The sequence below is a fragment of the Emys orbicularis genome, chromosome 15 (genome assembly GCF_028017835.1).
Source record: "Emys orbicularis isolate rEmyOrb1 chromosome 15, rEmyOrb1.hap1, whole genome shotgun sequence".
Classification (NCBI taxonomy): Eukaryota; Metazoa; Chordata; order Testudines; family Emydidae; genus Emys; species Emys orbicularis.
This window is the reverse complement of record NC_088697.1, coordinates 30310531-30334250: the sequence shown is the minus strand read 5'-3', so window position 1 is coordinate 30334250 and position 23720 is coordinate 30310531. Positions and strand designations below refer to the sequence as shown.

Here is a 23720-nt window from a genome sequence, read left to right as displayed (position 1 = left end):
GAATAAAGGAAATATTTTTTCACAAGTGACTGGACTGTGGAATTCACTGCTACAGGATGTCATTGAGGCCGAGAACTGTGCAAGATTTGAAAAGGGATTAGACATTTGTATGGAGAAAAAGAATATCCCGCTATAATAGTTAACACTAACAAAAAACTTTGGGAGGGATATTAAACTTCATGCTTTAGGTCTTAATCCGATTATTCGGTATTAGAGATTAGGATGAGACCTTCATAGGCATGCAGGTTACCCCACATCCGCCCACCATGGGGTTTCCCACACTTTCCTCGGAAACAACTGGCACTGGCCACTGTTAGGGAAGGGGCACTGGGTTAATTGGACCGTGGTGATTCCTATTTCCCAAATAATGTGTTTGAATGAACAATATTTTAGTGCTGAGCCTGCCCATGGAATGTCCCCGACAGATGACCTGGAAGGTCCATTAAAAATGTTAAAGCTGCAGTTCATGCCGATGCTTAAAAGGGAGGCTTCTCCTTAAAAACCCCCAGGTATATAAATTGTTTTATGTCTAATGAGTCTCTCTCTCTCTCTCAGCCCAGATTCATCCTTCCTATGAAGCACGGTGGTACCTTCCTCTTAAATGAGCTTATTGCAAACCAGCCTGATGACCCTTTGACCCAGGGAAAACTGGATCTGGAACTCAACTGGGTTTGGCTTTAAATGAAAAGATCAGGTGAGCACAATACTATTTCTGTTGCTTAGATCACAGTTACTTTAGACTGCAAGCTCTCTGAGGCAGGGACTGTCTCTTCACGTGTGAACAGCAACTAGTACAATGGGGACTGATCCCTGATTGAGAAATCCAGGTGATACCGCACTACAAATAAATACATACATAATAATAATAGGTCTAGAGTCTTTGTTGACACTATTGTTTTCTGATCCTGTAAGTAGTGGGGCTCTGTACAGCTGAGTGGCAGGAACAGAGCACACAGCAGGGTAGCTTGAAGGCTTACACTTCATACCAGTGGGAGTGATTTTAGAATACCACCACCACCACCTGACCAAGGGGTGGATTCCACTTCGGGAATCCCGAAGAGCCTAGAACGGATGCTGAAGTTAGAGGGGGGAACGGTCACACTCCAAAAACAAGAAGAGACTCTTGAGATGCTAAGAAGGACAATGTTTTTTCGCACCCTACCTTCTTTGGCATCATACCACCTGGAATGCCAATCCTCCTCGCCCAGTGCTCTCCATTCCGCCTTGTACTTGAGGATGGGCACCCCACCGGTGGCCTCGGGCTCATCGAACTCCACCTGGGCAGTGCTGGAGTAAGGCTCCACTCTGTCAATGGAAGGAGAGGACGGAGTATCTGGGGGAGGAAGGGAAATAATAAGCAGTGATGTGGAGAGGGCAGGCAGCAAATGTCCATACAGCCTGTGCCCTTGGAGAGAAGGTGTCTGTGGCGATCCCAGAAACGTCTGCCTGCATTCTGCCTTGTGCTTAGGCCCACCGGTGGGACCCTATCCTCACCCAAGCTTGCTACAGGGACTCTTAGGAGGCAAATCGGTTCTCTGTGAATTGTGGAGTTTTCATTTCCTCCCTCCCATCAGGGACAAGCGACTCGCAGCATTTCCCTCCGGGTCACTTATTTACTCTGATGAATAAATGCAGCCTGCACATGGCTATGCATGCACCCTGGAGACCATTCTGCTGCTTCGGGCCTTCCTCACAGAACGTTTGAATGCACAGCTGGATAATTCCTAACTGTTTCCATGGCAACCGGGTGAATTAATTATTGAGGGCACTCCGAGTTCAGGATAGTGGAGCCCCTCCCAGCCTGTTTGGTTACCCAGGCAGGTGGAGAAGCCTGCCTAGCTGGCATGGGCTGCTTTGGGATTTCTGTGTGGCAGCAGGATGTTTTACGGAGGAGAGTTCGCTAGCTCTAGCCCATACGCACCGTGCTGCTCTTAAAAGCCAAAGAGCAAGATTCTGTCACAGCACCAGTGGGTACTGTAGGGTACATAAAGGCCTACTCAGGCAAAAAGCAGCCGCCTCCAAAAACGGGGCAGGAGACAAAATTCCTGGGATCCACACCGCCTTTAAACTTGCGAGCTACAACTGTCTGCTCTGATGCCCCTCAAGGGGGACACTTGGAGTCGGGAAAGGCTTTCCCTTCATCACACCAGTGCAATGACTGCCTGTGCATTCCGCCAGCCCTCTGCCTGTCAATGGATCATGGGGCTGGGTGGGACACTCACCCGCTTGCACAAGGATGAATTCAGAGGACTCCTGGCCGATGCGATTCACTGCGGTGCAGTTATAGTTCCCAAAGTCATTCTCGGAATCCGGTGTCACCTGGATGTTTAAGGATGGGGAGGGGGGTGTTTAAGGATGCGCCCAGATCTCAAAGCCCAACTTCCCCAACCCCCGCTGGGTTTTACTAAAAGGGGAGATATCAAGGTACCATAAAATATGGATGGTGAGCATCAGAGACAAGTGCAGGTTGCCCAGGGGCCTTGTGGTGATGGGTGAGAAGCTGAAGACAAGGCTCTACAGGCTGCTCAATTTATAGGAGCCTCTTTAGCCTCCTGCCCCGTTATCTCCTCCTCTCCTGCACCCTCTCTCCTTTAATCCAACAGCACAACACACACATGTACCTCAGTGAGGGGGGAGAGACTGTACATCTGTGGAGACACCCGATATCGTCCCGAGATATAGAGCAAGGGACTGTGTCTTCCTAGGGCTCTGTGAAGCACCCAACGTAACGGGGCCTCAGTCCTGATTGAATCCTTTGGGAACTACCAGGATAGACACAATAAATGAACAACAATCCCATGGCATTTGTAACTTGGGTGCTTCCTCCTGATTCCTTGCCCTGCCTACAACGATACGTCGCTCTCTCGTGTCCTCTCTTGTCCGACATTTAGACTGCAACCTGTTCAGGGCACAGAACGTGCCTCTTACTGGTTTGCAGCCAAGCACGCTTCTGACCACTAACTAGCAAACCATTCTTCAGCCCTTGATTGGAATGGTCCTGTCTCCTGGCACACGGTGTGCCATCTCTGCTCCTGCCACAGGCCAGCCCATAGCTTCTTGTCACTAGAGGCTGGAAATGCTTCTTCCCTGTTTATAGACGGGGCAGCAACAGATAACATGGAGTGACGGAGACCTCCCATCAGGGCTCTCGGTGCCATAAACAAACATTAATCTATAACCCACGAAGGCTGCACATTCATATCCCCTCCCCGAGAGCCCAATTTCCTCACCTCCAGGTAACTGGCTGATGGGGTGTTGTAGATCTTGATGTTACTGTAGTTGGAGCTTGGTAGCAGCTGTCCATCCCGGAACCAGGAGATGACAGCACTGGGATAAGCAAACACCTCGCATGTGATGTTCACTTGATTCCCCTCCCAGGTGTAGACTGCCACAGGGCCCTGCAGCTTGGGGGCATCTGGGAACAAAGACAGCATCTTTCGAGGCAACTGGAGCCATAAATGTCCCCCTGCACCAGCCCAGTCTCCCCGCCTAGAGTTAGGGTTCTGTACTACCACGCAGGAAATCCAGGTCTGATTCCCAGGCCTGGTGTCCTGACCTCCACTCCTCGGCAGGGGAAAGGAGTTGGGGCTGGCAAGAGCTGGGAATGCTAAACTCCTGGGGGTGAGGCTGAGCAGACAGCGCATTATGTGTCCAGGGGACAGCGTGTGCCTCCTGCCACTCACCCATGGGCGCATGGCCTCTGGCTGCTCAGACAGCACCAGGGGATGCTCTACCAAAGGGGATGATACCGTGGGTGGAGGATGTTGAGCAGAGGGCTCCTCAAGTCCTGCCAGGCCTCGGTTAGGCCAAAAACAAAGTTGGGGGAAGGTTTGATCAGCAGCTGCTGTACCAAGCCAACGCAAGAGGACCGAGGAGGAACTAGCTTCCTAGCTCTGCCTTCAGGAGGCACAAACCTGGCCCACAACGACCTTGGGCCACATCACCAGATGGTGTAACCTGATGCAGCTCAAGACCTGCACTGGAGTGGTGCTGATTTAAACCAGCCGAGGACCCAGGACCCTGCATTTGTGCACACAGAACTGTTTATTGACCCTGCTTTATTTGTCTTCCCAAAAGGCAATATGGCTGGTTCTTCACCCCAGAAACTGATACTGGACTGCACTGACTCCCATGACCTTTGTTGAAACAGAACACGGCTCACTGCCATCTAACAGGCATTAGCCTTGGGACAGCATGTCCTGCGGCCACCCGAGCCACTCCTTAGGGTATCACTACTGCCCCCTTTGCAGACGAGAGCCCATTGCCCATACTTACATTGCACTTCAAGGTACATGGCCTGGGAGTCTTGCCCGATGGTGTTGCTGGCCGTGCACACATATTCTCCAGCGTCCGTGTACTGAATGTCCTTGAGCGTCAGGGAGGACACTCGGGCGTGGCTGCGCACCACTATGCGCCCATCCAGGGTCTAGTAGGAAAGGAAGACAGAGTGAGGAGACGGGGCACTGAGCCGCTTAGGGCACACAGAGTACCAGGTTTTAATACAGTTCTATTCCCCATCAACTCTTCCTGCCCGCCCCCTTAACCCCCAATGCTCAGTAATTTAGAAGCAATCACCAGCAAACAGTCTAGAACTGTATAGGAGTGAAATTGACAAAAGCAGCAGTATTACTCCTTGCTGCCTAGGGCTGAACGCAGCAAATTCCGAAGCCCCAAGGAAGAGGGAGAGGAGTTACCTTCCCATACTGGCACATGTCAAAAGATACCTGGCTAAGGAAGGTGGGGTCTCCGGTTGAGATGTGTCCAAGCTGGGCAAGCCATGCTTCTTGTGTTCAGAGTTACAATGCCAGGCTTGATAGATACTAGCTAAGGGATTTCCCACTTACTGCTCTCCTGTAGAAACCTGCTATGACTAGGTCAGTTTCCAACAGACCTGAACACTCAGATCGCAGGTTTGATTCTCCTCTCACTTGTATCTGTCTTATGCTGGAGTTACTCTACTGATTTCAGTGGAGTCATTCCCAATTCACATCAGTGTAAGTGAGCACAGAACCAGGACCCTGAGTTTGAATCAGAGGCCACGTAGTGTGAAAATTCAATGCTCCTGTCTGAACATGGGGCTGACCAGCGCAAGACTTGGAAACAGGGTGGGAAAATATATGACCCTTCTAATACCCTTGCTTGAAGTTTTCGTAGCGTCTGTGAGTTTAAACAAGTTCTGTAATAAGGTGATTGGCTACCAGCTGATTTAGGAATTGCTCCTATATGCAGTGTGTGAATGTATATATGTCAAGCAGTGTACAGATAGAGAGCATTACATCCAGGTTACAAGGCGTTCAAAGAGATTACAACCGTCTGTCAGAATCACCTTGTTCCTTCACAACTGAAATGTTGCAACTCCCAACATCCCTGAATCGTAAGAATGAATCATTCAAGACAGGCTCTCCCAAACCATATAACCATAGAATTTTGTCACCTTTCCCTGCTCCTTTTGCCTTACCCACTACTCCAATTTAAGCCCTTTGAAACACAGACAACATCTACTTGTTTGTGAAGTGCCTAACACGCTATTGGGCGCTACCAACCGGTAAACTGCACGCCCTTGTGGCTGTGTGCGCAACTGCGTGTTGTGATTACAACAGTAAGTGCTCCAAACTTCCAGCTAAACAGACTTACAATCGCAAACCCCACAGAAACTCTGAGCCTTAACAGAGAGCTCTATTCAGATCTTGGGTGCACAGCTCTTCTGGGTCTAAGATATCTTTTTGTTTAGTGGTTGAAGCCTGGGAAAAGCTTGAGGTTCAAAGAGATAATTATAAGTAAAGATGATGGTCCAGCTCTTAACAAGGTGTGCTAAAAAGACCTGCCCCGCTGTTTCCATCTCTATCTGAATCTATTAACTCAGCACATTTTTGTCCTTTAAGCCTTTCCTATCTAGAAGCAGAGAATTGATATCCATTGATAAAATATGGAAGCAAGTCTGCATTTCTCTCTCCTGTCCCCCCTCCCCCTGCTCCAAGTAGGTTTGCTGCAAGCTTGACGAAACCAGGCCAAGGCCACGTGCTAACAAGTTTGCCCTCTCTCCCTGGCACAGTCTCTAGGACACGGAGACATTGAACTCTATTTCATGCATGCATGGGACAGTGTGCCAGTCTGGATCACTATATTTGGTAGCTTTACAGGAGCTGTGAAAGGCTTCCTAATGAGGCATTAGTCTATCGCACTATGTTTCTCATGTGAAACCATATTTTTTGTCTTTGTTCATAAAAGTCAGACCAACGGTACATCTAACCCAGTATCTTGTCGTCCAACAGTGACTGGTGCCAGATGCGTCAGAGGGAATGAACAGAACAGGACAATTATCAAGTGATGTGTCCCCTGTCGTCCAGTCCCTGCTCCTGGCAGTTGGAGGTTTAGGGACACCCGAAGCACAGGGCTGCATCCCTCACCATCCTGGCTAATAGCCATTGATGCACTTATCCTCCAAGAACTTATCCAATTCTTCTATGAACCCTGTTATACTTTTGGCCTTCACAACATCCCCTGGCAACGAGTTCCACAGGCTGACTGCACGTTGTGTGAAGAAGTACTTCCTTATGTTTGTTTTAAACCTGCTGCCTATTAATTTCATTGGGTGACACCAGGTTCTTGTGTTATGTGAAGAGGTAACTTTCCCACTTTCGTCACACCAATCTTGATTTTATAGACCTCAATCATATACCCTTAGTCATCTCTTCTCTAAACTGAACAGTCCCAGCCTTTTTAATCTCTCCTCACATGGAAGTTGTTCCATATCCCTAATCATTTTTGATGCCCTTCTCTGTACTTTTCCCAGTTCACAGGGTATTAGATGCCATCAAAAGAGCAGGCCTGGTTTTCAATCCTCCAGAGCTAAAGGGACATTTACTCCTTTGTGGGTGAGAAGAGTCTGTTTTTAGGATGTTTGAGTCCTCTCCAAATAGAGCACACAGATACAACCTTCCCCCCCCCCCCCCCCGCATACACACTTGCTTCTCACACACACATTGGCATCATCAGCAAAGCGGCAAGCACCACTAGGTGGAGGCACCCTGAAATATTGGACACAGTTGGAACATCAAAAGGAAGGAGATGAGGGAGCCAACCTAGCTCTGTGCTTTCATTATCCCAGTCGGAGTGCACTTAACTGGGAATTAGCATTGCCTTGCACAGATCTCAGCAAGGCACCATTAATTTGGGACCTGATTAGGTTGGAGTAGAATGTTTCAGATAAGTCTTGTTCACAACTCAAGCTGTAATAAGACTGTCTGTTTTGCCTGTAACTGAGCTTTTAACATCTGTCTGTGATGATAATACTCTTTTTGGTTCATATCTGCTGCTAACTTCTGACGCTCTCCCTTTCTCCAGTACATTCTGGGCTGGAATGGTGAGGGAGGATTTACAGAGTTATGCAGAATGAGAGTAAGGCTGATTGGGGTTCAGAAGCACAAGTAGCTAACAGCTATTTCCCCTCCAAAGTAGCTTACGCAAGGCGAGAGTTTAATAAATAAAACATCCTTCATAGAACCCCACTCAACTCTTTTAGCAGTCAGGGAGGGAAACGATTTCAGAATGAGTAAGCTTAGTAGCATTACTTTTGCAATTAAAAAGGCATGAGATACACAGTGCAATGTATTAAAGAATATACAATTATAACATGAATTAACTTAGAAGAAACTAAAGGAAGGAAACTATTAAAATTCCAAATCCTCCAGTAGAAACCAGCATGAATATTCAACATCTCCATTTTCCATGTTCATGGCTCTCCAACATACTATTTCAGAACAGGACTAGGCAAGTTCCCATCATCCTCACCTGAAGTAGATGTGATGGGCTTGGGTAACAGCCGAACCTTGTCTAAACCACATCGCCCTCTCTACTTCCCACTGGGTTAAGATACTCAATCAGGCTACCAAAATACTGCTGTTAAGAATACGAAATGCAGTCACCAAACTCTAACCACCAATGATTAGCCACTGCTATTTGCTTGGGAATTAGGTTCCCAAGCACATTCGGAAGCAAGAAGTCTCTCTACAAATCATGAATATGTAAAAACAGAATATTTTAAATATGTAATTTCATGTGAAAAATATTTAACTCCCCCCCCCCATTTCCTCCCCAAAGAGATAAATAATAAGGTAAATTTAGTAACCGGGAGCATTTCGTGGAGAAACACAGCCTGGAGACATGTAATTGCATTGCTTTTGAGATGGAATGTGATGCAATTGTTCTTTAAGAGAAGACTGAGCCTAATGAGAGCAATGAGCAAACAGGTGAGTTGGGCTGGAGTGGAGGCAGTCAGGCTCTTAGAGGGAAGCTGCTTTCCCAAGCCAAAGGGAAGGAAAGTCTCCTAATTCCAGCTCAGTGCCACCTCTAGGATGGCAATTTGGCTAAATGGGCTTTTGTCTATTTGCTTTCACATCCACTGAAAATGACAGTCTTGTGTTTTAAATGGCAAGCAGGATTTTCACGCATGACTTCTGCCAACTCCTGACACAGCTTGTTTGCTCATCCAAAGATGCGTCGCTATAAGCCAAGCAATTTCTACCACTATCAGCTGATCTTTTTTCTTTTTTTAATACGGTTAAATTATTAATACTGGCTTGGTTACTGTACTAACGGTGTGTTAATCTGTAATACTTTTTAAAAAAAAACCTAAAGGGATTGGCTATTGGTCTGGTAAACTTATACCTCTTGCTTCTCGGGCCGAGTCCACGAAGCCTGGAAAAAACAGATATAAAACACAAAAACACACACACAAAAAAGCAATAGAAGTTTATCAAGTGTTGCGTTTAGGTAACATACTGTATGCATCACACTGCATTCTGTGCACATGCAGGCTCCAATTTAGATCACTTCTGGGAGGGGCGGGGGGAAGATGAGGTGGGAAATAGCACTAATATTTCCATCTCCCAATATAACTTCAATTTGGATTTGCATTCAGCATTTTAATTTTTTAAAAACTGATTTTAAGATGAATTATTAATCAAAGGCTAATGATATTTGAAGACTTTGTGCTTCTGCTGTTGCACATTAAGCAACTGTATATTTTGCTCTGCTGCATCTCACCACTTCTATAAACATGTACCAGCGGTGCTGTGGAAGCAACTCCGATGACCCAGGTCACTCAATGCAAAGATATTTATAGAACTGGCTTCCTAACGCTGATTTTGTTGTTTGCACAGATACACTGGTTATTAATGCTTGCATTGTTAACACTATCATGCATTTGTACCATTTTTACATGCATGCTGTGTCCGGAATAAGAGTTCTCATATTACACAGCTGAGGAAAAATGTGAACTCCAGAATCAAACAAAAGACAACAGCAATGAACTCTTAACTCCACTCGGTAATTCTCCAGCTAGCAGATGCTCTCAATCCTTACTGGGGATGGAACAAACAAATAGCAGGCACTCTCTCCAAACATGCACTAGCCTTATCAACAAAGGTAAGTTTCTGAGCGAGACAGCAGCAGTCTAGGTCATAATCACTCCTGTTCGGAAAGACCAGGGGTCGTTGGGTTCACTTTTCCTCTATCAATCGGCTTTTCATACACTTTGTCCTGCCGTCTGTTTCATTTGCAGCTTGTCCTGCTTCCATTCAGGAGTTAAAAATCACCTGCTAATATCACAGCCATGAGGGCATTACTTAGCATGCGATCCAAAGGCATGAGTATCGCTGACGGTTGGATGATAGCGGCGTACACAAAGAACAGGAGACGGACGTTCAGGAAATGAGGATGGGAAATGCACCGTTGTTTCCAAAGTGCTTCCAGTGAAGTAAAAGTGACCAGCAAACAAAATGAGACTGAAGTACTAACATACAGTATTGACTCGCCTGATTTTACATTCTCCACTGTTAACACACCAACTTCTGCACTAGTTTAGGACTTCTGCATATTGCTTCCAATCCCCGAACATTTATATTTATCTGTATCCCAACCAAGTTCAGGTTCCATGGAAGCCTAACAAACAAGTTACACTAACTCAGCATCATCCTTGTTGTATATGTCTGGACTCACTGTGGCTGCTCCACACATAAATGTTTATGTGATTTCCATAGGTAGATCCTTCACCCACCCCAGCACATTCATTTAGTTTCAAATCCCCTTATAAGAGGTTGAAGAGCTCCCATATGAAATGCCAAGGAATATTCCAACCTGACATCATCCTAAACCTTTGCTTGTGGTTTTATGCCAGTGCATTGCTTCGCTGGCATTCCAGGCTACTGCACTTTGTGTCAGTGCATGGATCTCATTGCAGTCACGTGTTAATCTCCCTCCAAACCCTTTCATCTGGGGAAGAAGGTTTTAGATCAATCCAATTTGGGATGGGGAGGGCAATGCACCTGATACCTCTAACATCTCCTTGCAGCAATTGGGTAAAAGCAATTGTCTAACTTTCCCCTTGACTAGTTTTCAGTCCCTTCAAAGTTTGCAAACAGATGAACATAACTTAAGAATGGCCATACTGGGTCAGACCAAAGGTCCATCTAGCCCAGTATCCTGTCTTCCGACAGCGGCCCCAGAAGGAATGAACCAAACAGGTAATCATCAAGTGAACCATCCCCTGTCGCTCATTCCCAGCTTCTGGCAAACAGAGGCTAGGGACACCATCCCTGCCCATCCTGGCTAATAGCCATTGATGGACCTATCCTCCATGAATTTATCTAGTTCTTTTTTGAACCGTGTTATAGTCTTGGCCTTCACAACATCCTCTGGCAAAGAGTTCCACAAGTTGACTGTGCGTTGTGCGAAGAAATACTTCCTTTTGTTTGTTTAAAACCTGCTACCTATTGATTTCATTTGGTGACCCCTAGTTTTTGTGTTATGAGGAGTAAATAACACTTCCTTATTGACTTTCTCCACACCAGTCATGATTTTATAGACCTCAATCATATCCCCCCCTTAGTCCTCTCTTTTCCAAGCTGTGAAGTCCTAGTCTTATTAATCTCTCCTCATATGAAAGCCATTCCATACCCCAATCATTTTGGTTGCCCTTTTCTGAACCTTTTCCAATATATCTTTTTTGAGATGGGGCGACCACATCTGCACGCAGTATTCAAGATCTGGGCGTACCACGGATTTATATAGAGGCAATATGATATTTTCTGTCTTATTATCTATCCTTTTCTTAATGATTCCCAACATTCTGTTCGCTTTTTTGACTGCCGCTGCACATTGAGTGGATGTTTTCAGAAAACTATCCACAATGACTCCAAGATCTCTTTCTTGAGTGGTAACAGCTAATTTAGACCCCATCATTTTATATGTATAGTTGGGATTATGTTTTCCAATGTGCATTACTTTGCATTTATCAACCTTGAATTTCATCTGCCATTTTGTTGCCCAGTCACCCAGTTTTGTGAGATCCTTTTGTAGTTCTTCGCAGTCTGCTTGGGACTTAACTATCTTGAGTAGGAGAAAACCCAGCTCTTCCTCCAAGATAGTTGGCCTATTTCTATGCAGCAGCCTTTACCCTCTGGGGCTGGTAGCAGTTCAAAATTAACTAGAATTGCAATCTCAATCCTAGACAGTTTCATGCTGACCTCCCAATCCCCCCTAGGCCAGGGAAAAGGGGAGCCCAGATCCATGCTGCACAGGAGAAAAGAAGGTCATGAGCTTAGTAAATTCTTAGGAAGTTTCTCTCTCTCTCATTGGATTCAAGCAATTAAATGGGAGCAACTTAGAAAATAAGGGATTCCCTGGAGAATTTAATGGAATTAACCCACCTGACTTACATATGGATGATTTTGTATATAATAATGTAATTAAAAGTGGCGACACATTGCAAATCAAGATTAGGAAATCCCATGCTGAAGGGGCACCGTACGCCTGAGAATCAGTACAATGGAGATTTTTGCCAGTGTTATGAACACCACCATGGATTAAAATTTAAGGGACAGATCCTCAGTTGGGGTATCTCGGCATAGCTCCACTGAAGTAAATGCAGCAGTGCTGATTTACACCAGCTGAAGATCTGGCCCAATTTTTTTCCTATCTCCCATTTCTGTTTATTTACTTCTTGCATTTCACTTAGCCTGGACCATGAAAAGGAACTAGTCACCCTTATCCACCGCTTCTCATGCTCTAACCCAATGCTGCAATGATTGGGTTGCAAATGCTGCAGAGAGAAGTGCTGAAATTCCAACAAACAACAAATCCTGTTCTCACTGAAAGTCTTTCCAACTAATTTCATTAAAACATTTCCAGATATTAATCAAAATGGGTTGATTTTTTTTAAAAACAAAAATAATTTGGGGGTCTCAGCTACCCTGCAGCACTGTTAATGCCAACAAATCCCTGAAACATGGGGCGACTGAGGTGCTGGGAAATTCTTAGAGTAGCACCAACACACCTGTGCAATTCACCCTAGAAGATCTATCGGTCAAATTAGAACATACACTCCGTCTCCTTTAGCTAGACCAATTGCTACCTACAGGATGTACATCTCAGACTGTTACATTCAGGAACCATGAGTTTTGCAAAAACGTCTCCACTTCAGTAACCACCGACCTTGTAGGAGAGCCTTGGTGAAAAGAAGGCTTAACAAGACAATGTTGACACATCCATTAAGCTCTCAGTGGCACAGAAGGAGACAGAGAATCCAGGGCAGGTTCACTATGCTCTTGAATTATCATTCCAGATTTCAGCTATTTGATTAGGGAGAGACTCAGCATGAGACTGTATTGGCAGGAATCATTACCCTTTATTCTGCATCTCCACTGAAATGCAAAAATGAGCCTCAGTACTTATCTAAAGTGCCAAAGGGCTTTCCCAAATCAGAGGTGAGGGGGGCTGGTTAGGATTGGATTTAAGAGGACAGACTGTTTATTGCCCATTTCCGCGGTGTGTTTTCACACAACCACACTGGTGAAAAACAAAGCGATGGCACTGAATGAGGCTGACATCTTCCTCCTCCTCCATCTCCTCCTGGCTTTTTAGTTGATAACTTCAACAGTCTCATCTGGGAACAATGGGCCAGGATTCATGCTTGGCAGAAGCAAACCCTTTCATCTTCCTAAACTGGCTTTGATTTGGCCCAAACCTCTCACTCACTCTCTTTGAAGTGCTATCTGTGACTGTGGAAGATATGGCTAAGTGCTGACCCTCCTTACAAATACGGCATTCCCACTGTGAGAGCTGGGCATGGTGGCACTCATAATCCCCTTCCAAGGGGAAAACTAGCACAAAGCTCTCATTGGCTGTACGATCACTGATTGACTGAGCAGAGCAGAAGGCACTGACTCCCACACTGACTAATGAGAACATGTGCACTTTCTCTTTGGCTAGCACCTCTCGTTTGCTGTTAGGCAGATGGTAACACGCAATGCAGCTTCTGATGAGAGGCTAGGGAGCAGTAATCCTTCGGTATAGACCTGGCCAGCCTGCCACCAGCATCGGCAAGATTTTAACAGCAGATATTGTAGAAGACGACATTATTTTTACATACTGTGCAGCTGAGAATCTTGTATGGGAAACCTTCTTTTATGCATTAACATAAGACACTCAGCTAATGTTTCCTGGGCATGTGTGTAGGAAAACAGCCTGGTTAGTGAGAGTGTCCATCTGGAAACCTAATAGGAAACAGGACTGTAATGTCTCTGCACTGCAATGGTGAAGCCTGAACATATACTGACATATACCAGATCAAAACTAACTTTTCTGCACCCTAATCATTGTCATGCACGACGGACAAAAGAGAGTGGGCTGAAATATAGCTAGCAGCATGCCCCGACTGTACAGATATTTCCTCTTGTATCATTCAAAAAGAGATGATCCTGTTCTCCAACACAGGAGTGATAAATACTCAAGGGAAGCTGAACAAAAGGTATTCCAAATCAATAGGAGACCACTCATTACACCAACCACTCCCTTGGGCTATCTCTGCTAGCTAAGTTCTTCTGTAACAGAGATAGGCAAGAATTTTAGGACGTGACTGCAGGGCAGTGTAGACATGCCCTTAGTCTGTCATGGCCACAGCATTCACCTGGGTTAGTTGTTTCCCCATTAGTGCCTGGGGAAAACTGACAAAGCCAACTCTCTCTCTCTCTCATTTCGAACATATGCAATCATTCTTCTGCAAAACAGCAGACTCGCCAGCAATGGGAATCTTATTCTAAAAGATCTCAGCACTGGCAACTTCAGTGTTCACTGGCTGCCATTCCTGCTCCCATTGTCTGTACACTCGATGGTGAATTCCTTGAGACGGGGATGTACGGTAAAATGTTCAAAAGTGCCAACGTGACTTAGGTGCCTACATCCCATTTCCAAAACCAACCTAGGCACTTTGGGATGGATTTTCAAAAGTATGTAGGCACCTAACTCCCAGTTAAGCTCCAAAGTGCCTACAGGCCAATGCCTGTCACTTTTGATTTGGGCACTTTGAAAACAGCACTCTTTGTCCCAAAGTCAAGGCTTATCTGTTTCTCTGAGCTTTGCCAGCAGCAGGTGAGGAGGTGTGGGGGGGAGGGCAGAGAGAGAGATTTGGACAGTCATTTCCTGGCCATTTTGACCTGTTGAGTTTTTGAATGTCTGTATCATTAATCTGCACCTAACACATTGCATATGAGCTTTTAATAAACGAGAACCAATCACAGAAATACCTGCCTGAAAAGTGCCTAAACACACTGGAGATTTAAACATAAAACAATAAACCCTGGAATGAGGGACTCTGCCAGTACATCAGACATATGGTGGTAGTTTGAATCTTCGCATTTTCCTCCTATCTACATAAGAAACTATCCGAATATGCACCATAGTTCCTTAATATAGATCACTGACTCAAAAGCATCAAACAGGATATGTGAGTCTCAAAAATAGTTAGCAGTTTTGCAGCTGAGATCTCATTAGCTAAATTGGGCTAGACAGGCAGAGGAATATGGAAAGAGCGGGTTCCTCTGGGAGATTTCGATGTGATTTAGTCTTCTGTTTTCAGTCTCTATTCACTACACAAAAGTTCTTTCCCCCAGATGCAGGAAATCAAGACTCCAGATCCCATTGACCCTGGTCTCCCAAATACCTTTCCTGGATGGAAGCAAACCTGTGAATACCCTGGTCCAGTTGCCCCAGTGCAATATGGGTCTGAGCCAAATCCCACTGAAGGCAATGGGATCTTTTCATTGACCTCACTGAGCTATAGACTATGGCCTCTATTGAACCCAATGGAACTTATACCTTTCCTACAAGGCAGGGGGAAGCCTGGTTGTTTCTGCTCTCTCAGGCAATGGATTATGCATCATCAATACACTGAAAAGAGGAGACTGATGACACAACACAAAGGGCTCATTACTGCAGGAATAGGCTGTGTGGCTGGTTCTAAGACAGTGTCTAGCTCAGTCTGTGTTTCTACCATGCACTCCCCATTCCCCTTGTCTTCACACTGACTCAGATCCGCTAAAGGGTTCAGGCCGCTAACCACTACAAGTGGCCTGTCGTTACAGAATTAGCAATGAGCACTATCTAATTTACTATTTGCCTAAAGGTAGCTCAGTGTTGGAGCTAGGTTCTCCCTTCTCGCTCAGTTGCCTTTTATGTGACTCTCATAACAATGGACAGAGGTCCCCAAATCTCCATCTGTTATGCCCCTAAGACAGCTAGTGGCAAATCAAGCCAGAATGGTTATTTACAAAGAAACTGCTAATTATTTTTGCCTTGAAAAACAAAATGATATCAGTATGTGATTCACGATACAGGCGAACACAAAGGCAACCGGGTGTTTGTGCCCTGAGTACGTGCAGCGGGAGTGTACGATACAGGGGGGCAAGAAAGAATTAACAGGCTCATTTTGGTCCATAGCATCTCAGAAAGATGCCTTTTCCCCCAGGATGGTTCTACCACCATGATGAGGTCGCTGAGCACACTGGAATCAGGCACCCATCTCCACCCACCACAGTGGAACCAAAGGGTGGACTGTTTCCTGGGAACTCCCGTGGAAAGGATCCCCAGTTTGGTGCTTTACTGCAATTCTCTGAAAGCCTCAGTAGCAGAAACAAAGGAGAGAGAAACACGGTGGGGCAGAGCTGCAACGAATGGGTATAGCTAGGCCAATTAACACCAGCCAGGTTTCTAATGATAAATGCCAGGCTCACCGGTGCCTTGTGCAGCATGGCAGGGTCTTATAATAGACAGAGAGGAGGAATCGCCAGGATTTCAGTGTGCATCTGCATGACATCATCATGTCTTCTGGCTCAGCAGAGAACAGTGGGAGGCATGGCAGACATGAGCTGCTCTGAGCCATGTTACTGAGGCCCTGGCTTTGGGAGCTGTTGTACCTTCTCTTCATTGCTGATGTTCCGGGTGGAGGTTCTCCAGGTGATGGAGGGGATTGGGTCCCCAGAAGCCTCGCAGGTCAGCGTGATCTGGTCCTCCAGTTCCATGGCAGTTTTGTTCTCCACGTAAGTGATTTTGGGTTTTGCTGGAAAGGGAGCACAATGGGTTTTTTTGGCCACTGCTATGAAGCGAGGCTGCCTGGAATTAGCGAAGTCTGAACTGAAACTATCAATTAGACAAAAAGGCTTTTGCATTGCTACTTTCAGAGAGAATTGCTTCAGCAGGCAGAGGGGCAGCATGGTGTGCCCTCCCCTCCTCTGGTCCAGCCAGCCCTGGCTTCTAGTTTAGCAAAACTAAAAATGGGCCCAACTCAGCCCCTGGAGCAAGTGCACCGAAGCCAGTCATTACATCAGGGCCACGGCTGTTTCAAGAAAGCCGGGAAGGAGACTAGAAAAGCTAAGGTGGTTGTTTGACAACCACCTTTATGCGACCTGGGTTTTTTTTTACTCAGATCTCTGCCCAAAAAAAGGGTCTGTGATAAATGGCAACAAACAGCTGGAAGAAACTGACAACTTCACAAGGGCTAACATTAACATTTTCCATAATGCAGCTAAGGGTGAAATTCACCCCAGTGCAGAGTTTTCAAAAGTTCCTCTCAAATCCTAAAGGCTTGACTTAGTGCCCACAGAAATCAAAGGAAAAGTCTCCCATTGACTTTGGATTCAACCCTAAATGCTTGAAAAGCATTTGAGTGGCGCGCAGTCTAGTGCTGACCCCCTGCAGGGAGCGTGAATTTCAGCCACAAGAGACAGGAAATGGCAGAGAGACGGTATTTTACAGTGACCACCGGCATCTCTTGTCTGGTAGACGGCACAGTGCTGGCACACAGGCTGACACTGTAATTCAGCAAGCACACCCAGTGTCTGAACCAGACATGCCTGCTGGGTAGGCAGGGCATGCGGCTTCCAGTTTATAGCAATGAGCGGCCACCGGCCAGCTGGGCTCTCTGACCAGTCTGTGGGGAGTGGGGGGTAGGGGCGGGAAGGAGCTATATCAAGCCTCTTATTGCCCTGTTTACCGAAGACTTTGAGGTGGATGATGGCATCCTGCTCTCCGGCCTTGTTCTCAGCCATGCAGGTGTACTCCGCCTCGTCGCTCTTCTCTACCTTCTTGATGGTCAGCTCAGAGCCATCGTAGTTGAAGTCGTATTTCTCGTCATCGTCCCCCCGTTCTATCAAGTCCCCGTCCCTGCAGGGCACAAAACAAGCAGGTTGGGTGGGAAGTTAACGCTGGCTGGTTTTTAGAACTCATCTGTATTTCTAAATCTAGCTCCTTTGTTTGGGAGGAAGGACAATTTCCCTATGGTCCCACCTGTCTCACACTTGTTTTCCTCCTTCGGTTGCACCCTCACGACCCTTGCCTTGGGGTCCTGTGCCACGGAGTCCTTCACCTGTAAACATCCCTCATGCCAACCAGAGGGGGTTGCTTGAGACCCTGGCCCTCCACCCAGAACCCAGCCTGCTGCCCCACAGCAGCATTCGGAGCCACTGTCAGCCCCATCCCTAACCTTGGTTTCTCAATGCCATGTTGACCCTGGGATTGTCATGTAAAGTGTGTGAAGACCTGGGGGTGAGGGGTGCTGCAGCATATTGCTATTACTGCTGCTGCTATTGTTACTGGATAAAGACCATTTGTAAAAGCATTACAATTCTCTGACTTTGTTATGAGAAACTGAGTCAATGATATTCTAGCTAAAATGGTGCCATTCCCCCTGTGACGGGCTCTGCTCAATCAGAGGTGCAGATGGAAGCAGCACTCACGCCGAGTGCCTCAGTTAAAACATCCATGCTCTTAAACCATGTAAACTGTGCTTAGAGTATCTTACTTCATCCAGCTCATGGCTGGCTCAGGAAAGCCATCAGCATCGCACACTAAGGTGACAGACTGGCTGAGATTGGCCGTAGCATTCATGGTGTTCTGCCTGGCACGGACAGAAGGAGGCACTGGAAGAAAAAGAAGTTGAGTTAGAGAGAGGGGGAAAGAACAGGTGGGTAGAAAAGAACCAGGTAAGGAAGTTTCCTGCCCTCTGCCATACACACATAAATCAGTCCAGTGAATCACAACCTTCCTCCTAAGGGAGCACATCACCTGCAGGTTTGAACCTACACATTTGATGCACAAGGTCTCTCTATCAAATGGTGAGAGGAAGAGGACCCACATTGCACAGAAGATGGTCTGTTGGACAAAACCATCCATGAATCAAATGAGGGCCATCTCTCACTTTGAGCCATGAGACATTCAAGCTTACTCCTGACGTGATAATTTCCTGTAAACATCTTGTAAATGCTAAATCGATTTCATGGGTGTGTTTATTTGACACAGCAGAGTGAGATTAATAAACCTCATGGATCATGATTCTGTCAGCTCACGAGTGTGAACTGATGATCGTGTCTTTCCTTCCAAGACAAGGGTGCAGCAGTTTATAACCCAGGTAGCACAGGTCCCCTCCACTGCCAGGGCTCCAAGCTGCTCACCATTCACGATGACCTGAATATCCTTGAAATTGACCTCCCCACGAGCCAGGATTCTGCCCTCACAGCGGTACGTCCCCTCATCCGTTTTCTTGATTCCCCGGATTTGCAAGAAGTTGTTGGGCAAGACTATAAATCGGACTAGAAGAGACAAAAGGAAGCTTCAGTTAAGAATCATTTAGAGGGAGCGCTGCAATGAATGGGCACTTCCCCACTCCCCTTACAGCTTGGAGACCGAGCTTAACGTAAGGCAACTTCCCTTTCCATCAGGGTAATGAAAGTCACCCCATAATCAGATCTGACATTGCCAGGAAAGACCCTCCAGGAGAGAGAAGAAGTGAGGTTTTTACCCACGAAAGCTTATGCCCAAATAAATCTGTTAGTCTTTAAGGTGCCACCAGACTCCTTGTTGTTTTCCTCCAGGAGAGAGTCCCTCACACAGCAAGCTAAGAGGCAGTGGGGACAAACCGCTGTGTTATTTTACAACCAGCACTTTTATTTTACTTTAAGTTTAATCAATACCTGGCTTGGGCCAATGAACCATTTACTACTTGTCTCCCTGGGGAGTGGAGTCTGGTCTTAAATAACGATGATACCTGGCTCTAATATAGCATTTTTCATCAGTAAATCTCAGAGCACTTCACAATCTTTTAGTGCATGTATCCTCACGCCACCGCTACAAGGTGGAGCAGGGCTATAGCCCCCTTTTCTAGATGGGGACCTGAGGCACAGGCAGGCTAAGTGACTTGCCCAAGGTCTCACAGGGAGGCTGCGGCAAAGCAGGAAACTAAACCCAGGTCTCTCAAGTCCTAGATTAGTGCTCTAACCACTGGCTGATCTGTAACTGCACTTCCTTGATACCTAGACTGACAGGCGCTGCGAAACGCTGCAGAGGCAACACTGCTCCCGGGCTCAGGGGAGACAGTGCTCTGGAGTGACATGAGCCCACAAAATCCACGGAGGGGCTCCAATGTGTGCTGCTCCGTGACGCAGCGTAGGGGAAATGGGAGGGCTCTGGCCAGGACAGGTTAACCACTTGGCCTCTTTAAATCCAGACTGGATTTCTCTCTTAAAAACATACGCTCTATTTCAACTACAAGACGCTGTGTTTTAATGCGATTCCTGAGTGAGGTTCTCTGGGCTTTGTTATGGAGATCAGGCTGGATGATCATAATGGTCCCAGGAGGCCAGACCTAATGTGTGCCATTTTACCCCCACTGCTCTGCGTTCCTGTGCCTACTTGTCCTTTTGCCACCCTGGCAGACCTACACAAGGCCTCTGGAAGGGCAAGTGCCAAGACCGCTCATTCCTTACCATCTTTTTTCAGGACAACGTCCCTGTCCTTATGCTTCCACATAATGGTGGGAGGCAGCGAGCTGAGCACATCACACACAATCACCGCATCTTCCCCCTCCTGGAACTCCTGAGGGGTGGGAGCATTCCTGAACATCAGCTTCTCTGAAAACAAGGAGAGCGACAGGACAATGGAGCTGCTGCCCCAGCGCGTTGTGGGCACCGTCTGAATTGCAAGGCATGTTGCCAACTAAAAGCACAGATGAAACGATACACATGCACGAACCCACCTGGGATGCTCACGCCATAGCAACGTATGTAGCTTGGCATTGGCATCCCGCACGATGGTACGGGAACCCTGTGCTAGTTACACACCAAGAGGCGGCTGGATTCACAAGAGTGTCCATATTTGGACGTTGTGTTATGGGAAAGCCAAACGCAAAACCTCCCAGCTGGTAGGGAAGGAACAGCTATGACAGCGTTGCCAGCTGAGGGCTACTATGGCCCTCCTGAATGTAGGATCCCACTGCACTGTAAGTGGCCCCTGTGGGGTTGTGCTGAGCCCTGACCCTGCCTCATCCCAACCCTGCCTGTTCCGCACCAAGCACACCATTCCACGCTCATCTCCCAGACATTCATGTCACACTGGGCTCTACCTTCACTCCTCACTATCTTGCACCAAAGATTTTAGTGGGGTCTCCAGCAGGGGTGAAGGACCCTTTCTAAGTTCCAAGCACATTCTGCAAACTGCAAAAACCATGGGATTGTCCAGCTCTGAGATTGGAGATACTGGCTGTTCTGTTTCTACCCAGGTCTCAGAGCACAGGGCCTGAGGGCAGAGGCTCCAGAAGTGGCTACCACAACCTTTGTTGTGGCCAGGGACTGCTAGAGCAGGCTGTCTCCCCGGCTTTCTTGCTGTGCAGAGAGACCATGGGTAACAAGAGATGAGCAAAGCAGCTATGCTAGTAACAGACATCACAGCCAATCAACCCCTTGCTTTATCTGTCGCACACCATTAAGCAGGCCAATGCAGGATCGCTGAGTGGCTTCAACAAAGGGTGTGTTAGGAATGGTCTTCCTGCCCCTGAACCATTCAGCTTAGCCTGTGGATCCCTTTGCTTGGCTCCTGACAGCCGTACGGACCAGGGACCATTCACACAGCCAGAAGTAACCCTCAGGCTGAGCTCTCGGTCTCGCCGCTAACAGCATGTGGGTGACACCAGGAGGGTCTGGTTTGGATGGAGGAGCATGAATTAGATGGGGAAGGGCAGCAAATGAGGAACGTGGCTCTGAGGCCAACCTGACAAATCACAGGGTTAACTGAGAGGAAATATGGAAGTTGCTCACTGCTAACCGGCCAGCTTGTGACACAATGGCTTTTCAATGCTTCTATTTCTCTCAGTAACTGACAACAGAGATGGTGGGGAGTGTCAGTCAGACAAATACCATGATTACCTCCTTCCCATTTCCCTTTGTGGGACAAACTCTCCTATTCCCATATCCTTCACAGACCAGCCCTTCCCCTAGCTTCTCATGGGTGAGCGTCTCCTCACAGGCAAGCTTGCCCACCACTTTCCAGCCTCCTGTTCATGTCCCTCCCCACCCTCCTTCACAGTCAACACTCTCCCCTCACTGCGAAGGGAGGAATGGGCTCCACTTTGACAACCTTCCCCTTCCCAGTCTGTTTGGGAGGTGGCTCCCCTTCCTGGCCACCCCTCACTAATGAGAGCCACACCTCCCCAGCAAGTCCCTGGGCCTCCCCTCACAAGAGCCCGACCCCAAAGCAGGCTCCCAGAGCTGTGCTCTTACGGAAGATTTTCACATTGACGGTGGCCTCAGAGTCGCCCTCCTCCTCACTGGTGACAACACACTTGTAGATGCCGGCGTCGTCGATGTTGGCGCTGTAAATGGTGAGGGTGGAGGAGAAGTCATCGTTCCGCACCACCGAGATGCGCTGCTGGTTGGGCGTCAGCTTCTCGCCGTTGGGGGAGAACCAGGAAATGTCTTTGGCTTTGGCTTCCCCAGTCACTAGAGATGAAACAAAGCACATTGGACCTGCTCCCTCTCAGCCAGCCAGGGCCCTGAGGGCCATCACCTGCAGGGTTGTGGGAAGGGCCCAGACCAGGCAAAGGATTTCTGATGCCCAGGCAGTGTGGGGCCTGCTTAGTGAGCTGGGTTTGTGAGAGTGCCTCCCCACCTGAGGGGGCACGTTTAAGCCCCCTTGGATTTGTTGACAAGCCCCGATGCCAGAGAGCTAATCCCAGCAGTGGCTCACACATTATACACCATGTTCTGGCTCCACCGGGGACAGCTCCCCACCCTCACAGAAAGACATCCATTAGCTGCTGCCCCGTGCAGCCAAGAGGAGCAGCTGCCCATTTCAGGCTTGGAATGGCCTCATATACATCCCTGCGGTCTTGTCCCCTCACCCCGCTCAGCATGGAAACAGCACTCCTCCCGCTCCAATAAATATCCCTGTTTGCAGGTTGTGCTGGGGCATCGCATTGCAAACCAAGCTGGTTAAATTGCTTTGCCAGCACATCAGGCAAGTTAAACCTGCCACTGCATCCGATGCAAATCAAAGCGGCTTGTAAGGACCCATCTCTTGGAGCTCACGTTTCAGGGTTTCCCCATGTGGCTTTGTTATTTGTTCAGAGGAAATTTGTCACAGAGGAAATTTAACCAATCCCATTTGCTGAGGCCACGGTGGAGACATCACAATTGCACTTACTCAGGCTCTTTTGCCTTCAAAGCACTTTACACCCATTAACAAATGACTCTGCGCTGAGCTAGCTTGGGTCCCACAGCCTCCTCCCTCGCCCTAACGAGGAGATGCTTGGGGAAGTCAGACCCGCCACACTGGAACTTGGCTCCAAGCCATGTTTTAATGTTTGCTCAGTGTCATGCTCTGGTTTAGGGGTGACCTGGGATCATTTGTTGTCATGCCAGTGTTGCACCCCGGTAACTAATTCACCCCGGCAACCCAGGCCAGTTGCTTTACAGGGAAACCTGTAGCCAGTAGCATGCGTGTGTGCTGAAATGGGGTGTGCTGCAGTAACTGTGCGGCACCACATGGGATGCATGCATTGCCTGGGGTTCACAGTGGACACTGAATACTGCTTCTTTCACCCAGCTGGTTGGAGCAAGTGGCAGGAAGGGTGGTATTAAAAATGCAGGATTCCCATTGCATTAAAATCCTCGGGGGCTGAGGTGGAGATTTTCAAAGCTGCCCAAGGGGAATGGAATGGAATCCAAGCTCCCATTCAAGCTGTTGGAAATGGGTATCAGAATCCCCCAGATGATTTTGAAAAATCTTGGCCCTCATACTAATACCTCTAAAACAAAAAAGACCAATGCTGAGGGCAGATGTGATGTCACACATTTCTGGGGCAACCCTTCTGGTCTTCGGGGTCCTGGGATGGCTTTGGGGTATTGTTACAAACACCTGCTAGGAGCTGCCTTCTCTCCCCAGCCCCAGGAGAAGTGTGTCTTTACTCTCCCAGCCCAACCACCTCCCATTCAAGCTCCCATTCAAGCTGTTGGAAATGGGTATCAGAATCCCCCAGATGATTTTGAAAAATCTCGGCCCTCATACTAATACCTCTAAAACAAAAAAGACCAATGCTGAGGGCAGATGTGATGTCACAC

At 47.4% G+C, this 23720-nt stretch overlaps 1 protein-coding gene across 1 annotated transcript in view; it reads right to left on the bottom strand.

Moving 5' to 3' along the window:
• Positions 1–23720, bottom strand: part of NCAM1 (neural cell adhesion molecule 1) — a 167153-nt gene that overhangs the window by 59598 nt on the left and 83835 nt on the right. Inside the window, exons 3-13 of the mRNA XM_065417058.1 lie at positions 21882–22100; positions 20094–20237; positions 18783–18920; positions 18134–18251; positions 17327–17496; positions 16251–16393; positions 8668–8697; positions 4276–4426; positions 3231–3415; positions 2223–2319; positions 1163–1333 (exon numbers count right to left, since the gene is read on the bottom strand). Coding sequence (XP_065273130.1) covers positions 1163–1333; positions 2223–2319; positions 3231–3415; positions 4276–4426; positions 8668–8697; positions 16251–16393; positions 17327–17496; positions 18134–18251; positions 18783–18920; positions 20094–20237; positions 21882–22100 — 1566 coding nt within the window. The remainder of the gene's footprint in view (positions 1–1162; positions 1334–2222; positions 2320–3230; positions 3416–4275; positions 4427–8667; positions 8698–16250; positions 16394–17326; positions 17497–18133; positions 18252–18782; positions 18921–20093; positions 20238–21881; positions 22101–23720) is intronic.